The following is an 8,589-nucleotide window of genomic DNA, read 5'->3' on the forward strand; positions in this document are numbered from 1 at the left end:
TTTTAATAAAATGGGAAGGAAGATTACAATCTCTCCTTACGTCTCTCACCTTACTAGAGATCTCTTATCTCTTTTGAGGGTTGTACCTGTAAAGGTTCTCTCTTTGTTTTAGTGCGGATTCCAATCCTTCCGACTTGTTTGGTTGTTAGGTTAGGTTTTCCCAAACCTTGATTTTTGGTTTTATCTCCAAAACCAAATTAAGCGGATACCGTAGCAAGCCCACGAAAAAATAGACACGAGCGCTGGCGCTGCTCACTCTGGCAGTCGCTACTGAAGACTGGATTCTTTGATATTCTGGTCGCCTCTATGTTAAAGGCTGGGCCTTCTTCTCGACTGGATGTCGGATGTCCCGTTTACGTCCGGTTCGGGCCCGGGGCCTCCTCATGTGAGGGATAACTCCAACAGTAAGGTCATGGATTCAAAACCTTCCACCAATCACCCAATGGAGTACAAACTCCATGTCTATATGCATATATTCCTCAAACTGAAGCCAAGCATCTCTTAACTTCTCTATAACAGCCAAAAACATGCAAAACCATGGCCCAATAGTCTCCTTCTCTATGGTTGTAGATTTCAACATACCTATCTCTCTTTGGACTTCTAAATCATTCAAAACCACTACACAGACCACAAACATATTAGATGATGAGAACATATCCTCCCTCTTTTCCAATATTATTACTGCTGTCCTTAGTTATGGCCCAACGAAGAATACAACTTTTCTTTATATCCCTCCTCTAAATACAGTTCGTCATTTTAAGGACATCTTTAACCTTTCAATCTTTACCTGAACTCTCCTAATTTGCACCTATGAAGCTCCCCACGATCTTCGATCCGAATGTCTAAACGCTCTTGAGAATTACTTAACAAGTTCATACTCGAGAGAAATATCAAAGATTCTCATGAGGTTACTGGGATCCAACATTGAGGAACAATGGATGAGATCATTGAACCTTGCAATCACTAACTGGATTGTTGAGCTTAAAGCATCTAAACACACACTTAGAACAATGAACGAATTGTTTTCTTATGCGTTTTCAACAGTTGAGTTGTGGAAAGTTCAATTGTATTGCCCGATATTAGCAATGGATATGGAAAACTCGAGCGATTCCTCTCCAGATGACCGCTTGAAGTTATCGCTGAGGTACCATCAACTTGAGGGTGTGATCCAATTCGTTTACACAGTTGAGCCTCAAGACAATTGGATAGATGTGGTAGTGAAGGTTGACAATATAAGGTTGGTATGGTACTATAGTACTTAACAATATTAATTCTACGTGTGTGTGAACAACTACATACTTGCGAGACAAAATAAAAAATAGTCGATGGATCTTGAAGAGTCTGCTTATATGAACGTAATGAGGTAAAAATGGTCACAAGCCTCTTTAAGCTGTGTCCTTCACACTACAGAACTCAGCTAAAAAAACATGCAGATGGTATTGGCCGTGAAGCTTTCTATTTCTTTTTTCGAAATGATCTTCTCTGGAAGACGATCGTATGAGCTATTGGTAAATGGTAACCAACATATCATTACGTCCATATATATAAAGTTGAACACAGTAATTGATGCTCAGAGATGTTGTCAAGAATATAATCTTCTTACTTTTTTTCTTTCTCTAACTAGCTAAGCTAGTTCACTCGCAGGATAACTCTTTTTAATCGTTTCAGTTGGTCAAGTAATCTTGATTCAGTTAACTTCTAGCTTAGCTGATGATGTTGAAGTTAGCCTAACAAGTTTCAGAAACAGTATGTCTAACTTAACATCTTTTTTGTTTTTAATTTTGAGTGTTCGATAGGTGTGACGTGATCCGATTGGTAACTGAGAAACTCATGGCAAAACAAGGGACTGGAACGGTAGAAAAACACTTCCCCTCGCGTATATCCTTACAACTCACTCCAGAATTCCAGGCCAACGTACTATCGGTATCAGTTAGCAAATCATCAGAAAACCCTACCCATGATATTGGCATGGGAATGACCATAGATGCTGGATTCAATCCCCCCAATTCATTGGGACTAAATCTTTCTGCATCAGAAACAACAACAATAAGTTTGAAGCCATGGAAGTTTGAACAATCTGTGTATGGGTATAGTGCAAATTTGAATTGGTTTCTTCATGACAGTGAGGATGGCCGTGAAGTTGTATCTTCAAAGCCTTCCAAGCTTGCGATGTGTCTGCCCAGAGCATGGTTCAAAGATAGATATTCTAAGGCTAGTAGGCCATTTACTAAGCAAGGAGGGGTGATATTTGCTAGAGATGAGTATGGTGACAGTGTCGTGTGGAAAGTGGAAAAAGGTGAAATGGGAAAGAGTATGGACTGGGAGATCAAAGGATGGATTTGGTTAACTTATTGGCCAAATAAGCATAGAACATTTCACAATGAGACTAGGAGGTTTGAATTCAGAGAAGTTCTCAAAGTAGAACTTGTATAAGTATATTTTGGTTTTAATTCAGCAAATTGTTTTAGTTCTATGTACAAATTTCCACATATCCCTGTTGCAACTTGCAAGGGTCTGATTGATTTCAGTACTAGTGCAGTTGTACTTGGCTTAAAATGCGTGATTTTTTTTTTATCACAAGTCATTACAATTTGGTATGTATATCCAATGTAAAATTATTTTTTGAAATAAAATCGTCGAAGGGAAGATGCCTAGTCATGATAAAAATGATTAGTTATGCTTTCACCTACAGGCATACAGTGCACTTTGAGAGGCGGATAAAACAAGACAAGTAACGCAAGTCATTTTCTTCTTTTTCAAGATTCCGAGGACACACGAAGAAGAGAATCTCATGCCCATGTGGCCATGCCATGGCTCACGACCAAGACACGCCGTAACTCTACGATACATAACCACACGATTTTTGTACACTCGGAAAGTCTCCTTTCAGTTAAAGCGAACTTAGTACTTGGATTATATTATTTTCTAATTTGCTTAGATTCATCTATTAAAGTGGAGTTCCTCAAATTATGTACCATTGGTTGGAAGAACAGAGCTATATGAATTATGCAGACGATGTTTAATGTACCGAAATATGAATTTCAATCTGATACTACATCCATGTAATAATGTATCAAATCATACAGGGAATATAAGCACTACCAAATACGGGATTATTGTTTCAGGCGATGAAGAAATTGGCAACATGGGCGAAGAAAGTCAAGTAGCTATGGCAGTGGCAACACTCCAACGCTTAAAAAGGTATCCAGCACACAATGAGATCTATGACATGGAAAAAGTTTCAGCACAATGAGATCTACAAAGTACAAACTAAATAGCACCCAATATTATTTTCTCCCAAGGGCTGACTAAACAAAATGAATAGAAAATGTCAGTAACACCATTAACATTATAAACCATTGAAGCTACAACTCTGTAAGTACAATGACAAAGAAAGTTTATGAACATTGGGAACATTTTGTTGATTCTTTTGTTTTTAGTTTTTGTTTTTTTATGGTAATGCAGAGTTGCAGACCATGACAAAATCTATGCCACAGACACAGCAACCTTACATTATATGTATTATGTAACATAAGGACCTTGAGTAAATGCCAACATAATTGTGAAATAGGGTATTAGGGTTCGGGGAGTTGGATTTGACACATAAATGGAATATTGCAAGGTGGAGGTGGGGGTGGGGGTGGGGGATGCCAACAGCATATGTAACAATTTCAGTACACAACTAAAAAATGAGCGAATAACAAAAAGCCAACTTTTGAGTTGAAAACATAGGCATATCATATATGAGTAAGAGCTACAGAAGTTCAGGAGATACTTTAGTTAAACATGTCGATTAGACATAAAGATGAATATCCTTTCCGGAATACCACTACATCCAAATAGGTTCAACATACATTCTCTACCATTGAAAAACAGCCAGAGTGCTACTCTGCATTCAGAAGGTAGATCCATTATATCCAAAGTTGGAACCCTGCATGGTACAAAATAACTGGGCATCAATAACTTACCAAAGCAAATACCTAATAGTGTGAAACAACTAAAGATAAGGCATCCTTGAGGGGGTTAAAAAAAAAATAGTAGCAAAAGTTATGTTGTGCTTCTGAACAGTAGAAGTTATTTACATGATCTAGTGCTGGTGTAAAGCATGTAAACACTGTGCATTTTCTTGTACCAGATGGGCCTAAGCAAACAGGAAAATGCAATGAGATGACAATGGCAGCCAGTAATGGTTCAAATCGTCTTTAAAGGGTAGAAATAGCTTGCCTTTGAATCATAAAATTTGAGGAAGAAACGATTCTTGGGGACAGACAGCTTGGTCTCAAGTATCGTGGCAATTGCAGCACTTAATTTCTTGTTTGTGTCAGGATTAAGGCCGCCAATAGATACCAACTCACCATAAGCTGCAGGTTGCTCGGTTCCACCGAATGCAATGGGAATCGATCCCTTAAGCACAATCATAACATACTACACAAACAAAACCAAACAACTTAACGATCCATTAAACGGGTGAAAATATCTTAAAACGGTGATTTCAAGGATACCCAATATATTAACTAGAAAATAAATTAAAATATAGAGAGAGAACTAACGGCTTCTGGTTTGCCAATAATGTTAGCGACAGATCTGGTAGCTTCAGAGAGAACAGATGAGGTGTCCACCCCCTCCAGGCTCACGTTCGTCGAAAGGTTCAAGCAAGGCATTTTTTTTCTTGATTTCTGACACTCAACCCTCTTGTGTGCCCTTTCTTTTTTTTTAGAGTGGAGAGTGTCAGTGATTTGCCGAATCTACCCCTTGCTTTTGGTAAAATGTGAAACGCATCGTTTTCGTGATTGATGGAAAACGTCTTGGGCGTCTTTCTTGAATTTGCACCACACGAATAAGATGGGCAGGGTACAGCGCTACACAAAATAAAGCCCAATTAAGTGTCATTGGTCCACGATCCAAGATAGAACCCTAGAACATGATCCATCCAAGTAGGGGTGGAACTTGGGTCGGGTTGATAGACTAAAATCCGACTTTAGTTGGTCTTGAGCTAACATGTCAGATCTGTAGTCCGGCTTGATTTTATAAAATTAAAACCCGACTCGGTTTTGAGTTGGGCTCGGGTTAGAATATCAAAAAATCGAAAAACCCAAACCCGTATACATATATGTATATCTGTACATGTTGGTTATTTTGGGACTACGACATGATGATTTGTTGGATAGGAAATGGTTGCACTCTTCTTGGGATAAGAGTTGCCTACGTACGTATCAAGTTTCTCAGGGTAAACTTGAATCAAGTTTTACGTAGTTCATCTCTCTCTATTTATAGATATGTGCTTGAACTATTATGGATTGCAGATCCACCTTGTGTGCTATCTTGGTGATTCGCCATTAATGTGTTGTTACAAAGTTATTGTTTTCTTGAATGTGGCGTTGATTGAGCTCCAAGATTGTGCTAGTTAATATCTTTCCATGAATGGTCAGAATCGCCTCTTCTTGGTGGCGACACGGGTGTTGGGGTCGTTGGTAACGATCCGATGTTGTGGGATGAGTGAAGTAAGACGCGTCGCCATGTGGACACGTGCTCAGTAGTGTAGAACGGAAGGTACTTACTTACACACCCCTTTATTTTTATTCGTTCATTGGGACGGTATTGGGCGTGGAAGGAGAAACGGTTTAAAAGTAAAGTTTGAAAAGCGATGTCGGCAGGTTGTTTTGTTTTGAATTTAGGTTTCGGGGAATGTGCGGGAACTGTTGGGCTGGATTCGTGGGTCCGGAATTACGGTGATTTGTGGGCGAGTAATGATTTAGGTTTTGGGAACACGAAACACTTTGATTGTCTTGAGGTGTCTGGGCAGTTGAGGGGTTTTTTGACTTGTGAAAGCTTTTGTTTGTTCACTTTTCAACCAAAGGAAAAAAAGAAAAAATCCAAAGCGAAAGAAAAGGAAAGAAAGCAAAGAAAAAAAACTTCTCATCCCTTGCCATCAGGTTCGTGTTTTCAACTTTAGAAATTTGAGCTTTCCTTCTTTCTTTGATTGCGCAATGTCTATGACTAGTGATAGTTTTAGTGGTGAGGTTGAAATTGGTAAATGGAGAGAGAGAACGGTAAGTGACGAAGAAGTTGAGGAGAGGGTTCGTAGTGGTGATGAAGCTTCATCATCTTTCTCGTTGGAGACGGTGGATAAGAGGAAGTCTAAGTCGGTGGATTGTTATACCGCTTTGAGGAAGGAGTTTGGTTGGATGAAATCTGATCTGTCTATGTACAATCTGGCTGGGGAGAAGAATTTGTATACTAACGACTACGTTCCTTAGGGTGGAGGAGTAGTTGTTTGTTCTGGGCAGTTGAAGGCTGGGATGAGGCTACCCTTTTCCCATCTTACTGTGGAGGTTTTGAATTTTTTGGGGAAAGCCCCCTATCAACTCGTGGGGAACAGTTGGAGGATTCTCCATGTGTTAGATTTGTTGAATGACAGGGGCTACAACATCTGTTTAAACGATGTGACGGAGCACTTTGTTGTGAGGAAGTAGTCGAGTGCTGTAAACTTTAGTTTTTATGTTTATAAGGGGAAGTCTCCTGTTATTATGGGGGTGAGTAAGGAGGAATGGGGGTAAGCCGTTGTTGGCTGTAGGTAGATATTGCTTGCCTAGTTTGGAGATTGATAAACGTGTTGTACAACCTCGTGGTAGGTCATTGGTTGTAGGTCATAATGTATGTATTTTAAATTATAATTTGGACGTTCTGATTTATTTGGGTTTTTTTTGCAGTTATAACCGTTTTCGCGACGAAGAACAGTGTTATTGAAAGGTTTGCTTGTTTGAGTTTGGAGGATAAGCAAGCTTTGTTGGGTGAGGTTGCGCATTACTTTAAGAGGCGTGGAGGGAAAAAAATCAACCGTAAGAGACTGGAGCAAAATGCTAGGGCTTGCAAGGTAGTGGTTGAACTTTCTAATTCTAATTCGAAATCTGCCATGGAGAGGGAAAGTCAAAAGAAAGCACCTGTTTTTGGAGTGGAGGTGCTGGTGACAGCTGTTTTGGTGGAGCTAGAACGTCTGGCGGGGTTGCTGAACACCGTTCTAGAGCGGTGAGGGCGGCTAGAGGGGTGACGCCTTCCAGACGTCCTGAGTTGGGTGACGCAAATCATTTGTTATCCCAATGTTCTGAGTTGGGTGATGCAACTCGTTTGGCACCCCCAACGTTACGAAGTTGGGGGTGGGCGCTCTGCGTCCCAACTTCTCCTCGGTGATGCGGATCGTTACAGATCCAACCGCTTCTCCTCCTGGAGATGCGGGTGTGGAAATCTTGGTGGTGGTGATGCAGGTGGCAGTGCTAGTAGGGAGGGTGATGCTCCCATTTCGTTCCGGAAGCCTAATCTGAAAAGGCGTTCTGAAGTGGTTGAGTCGGAGGGGGCTAAGAAGGCCCGAACTGAGTCTGAAGACCGACCTGGTTCTGTTGAAGGTCGTTTGTCTTTCAGTCGTTCCTAAAGAGGATGAACCGATTGATTTGGCCGATGATCTTTGGGTTGGTTGAGGCCTATGGAAAGAAGAAAGTTGGTGGAGAAATTTGAGCCTCTTCTGGCCGAAAGGAGGAGGCAAGGGATCAGAAAGTACGGACCCAAGTAAGAAAAGTGATAGTGTTGTCCTTGATAGAATGGTTATGTATGAGGACCCCTACAGTTTGTTGCTGAAGTTTGTTGTGAATGGTGACTGTAGCTTCAAGTCCCCTTTGGTTGGTGGGGCGTTGTTGGAGAGTATTGTGCTGCAGGTGGCAGTGCTGGTGGGGAGGGTGTTGCTCCCACTTCGTTCCGGAAGCCTAATCTGAAAAGGCGTTCTGAAGTAGTTGAGTCGGAGGGGGCTAAGAAGGCCCGAACTGAGTCTGAAGACCGACCTGGTTCTGTTGAAGGTCGTTTGTCTTCAGGTCGGGTTCCTCTAAAGAGGATGAACCTGATTGATTTGGCTGATGATGCTAGGTTGGCTGAGGCCTATGGAAAGAAGAAAGTTGGTGAGAAATTTGAGCACGCTCTTTCGAAAGCAAGCGAGGGATCGAAAGTCTGGGACCAAGTAAGAAAATTGATAGTGTTGTCCTTGATAGAATGGTTATGTATGAGGACCCTTACAGTTTGTTACTGAAGTTTGTTGTGAATGGTGACTATAGCTTCAAGTCCCCTTTGGTTGGTGGGGCGTTGTTGGAGAATATTGTGCTTGCCGAGGATAGGCGCAAGCTGGATAATAAAGGCCTGGAAGTGAACTTGGTGGATATGGAACGGTCGTTGTGCTATGTGAGTATTCTTCCGTTCTAAGTGATAAGCACCCAAAACTGTAATATTAAACCCTAAAAGACATATCATTTTGGTCGATTATGTGTTTAATAATCATGTAATAATTATATTTTCGTACTTTTGCAGGTTTCCTCAATTAAAATGAATATAATGATAAAACATGCATCAAAAAGCACGGAATCTTGGAATATTTGAAGTTTCCCACTCAACCCCGTGAAGCCAACAAAGCCCGACTAAAGCCAAAGTTTCCAAAAGAACAAAACCAGGTTCGAGCGGGTCCACATATAAAAAGCGACAAACTTCCGTAAGCTCAAATCGATAAGACTAGATGCCGTTGGCTAGTGAAAGCTGCCATAATTCGGGTGATTT

At 40.9% G+C, this 8,589-nt stretch overlaps 2 protein-coding genes across 3 annotated transcripts; one reads left to right on the top strand and one right to left on the bottom strand.

Annotated features, from left to right (window-relative positions):
- Positions 1-772: 772 nt before the first annotated feature.
- On the top strand, positions 773-2,601 carry LOC147483523 (uncharacterized). The gene is made up of 2 exons (XM_086580112.1): positions 773-1,237; positions 1,797-2,601. The coding sequence occupies exons 1-2, from the start codon at positions 903-905 to the stop codon at positions 2,431-2,433; spliced, it is 972 nt and encodes a 323-aa protein (XP_086436238.1). The 5' UTR covers positions 773-902; the 3' UTR covers positions 2,434-2,601.
- Positions 2,602-3,713: 1,112 nt separating this feature from the next.
- Positions 3,714-4,811, bottom strand: LOC147483524 (Tautomerase/MIF superfamily protein). Of its 2 annotated transcripts, XM_086580113.1 has the most exons (4): positions 4,551-4,733; positions 4,225-4,425; positions 4,083-4,141; positions 3,714-3,931 (listed from the first exon to the last, which is right to left on the bottom strand). In XM_086580113.1, exons 1-3 carry the CDS (start codon positions 4,659-4,661, stop codon positions 4,088-4,090), a joined length of 366 nt encoding a protein of 121 aa, XP_086436239.1. In that variant the 5' UTR covers positions 4,662-4,733; the 3' UTR covers positions 3,714-3,931; positions 4,083-4,087. The 2 variants fall into 2 exon arrangements, with proteins under 2 accessions (XP_086436239.1, XP_086436241.1); XM_086580115.1 differs by lacking the exon at positions 4,083-4,141 and having other exon boundaries at positions 4,551-4,811.
- Positions 4,812-8,589: the final 3,778 nt, after the last annotated feature.

This window comes from Coptis chinensis, chromosome 8 (assembly GCF_015680905.1).
Source record: "Coptis chinensis isolate HL-2020 chromosome 8, ASM1568090v1, whole genome shotgun sequence".
Lineage (NCBI taxonomy): Eukaryota > Viridiplantae > Streptophyta > Magnoliopsida > Ranunculales > Ranunculaceae > Coptis > Coptis chinensis.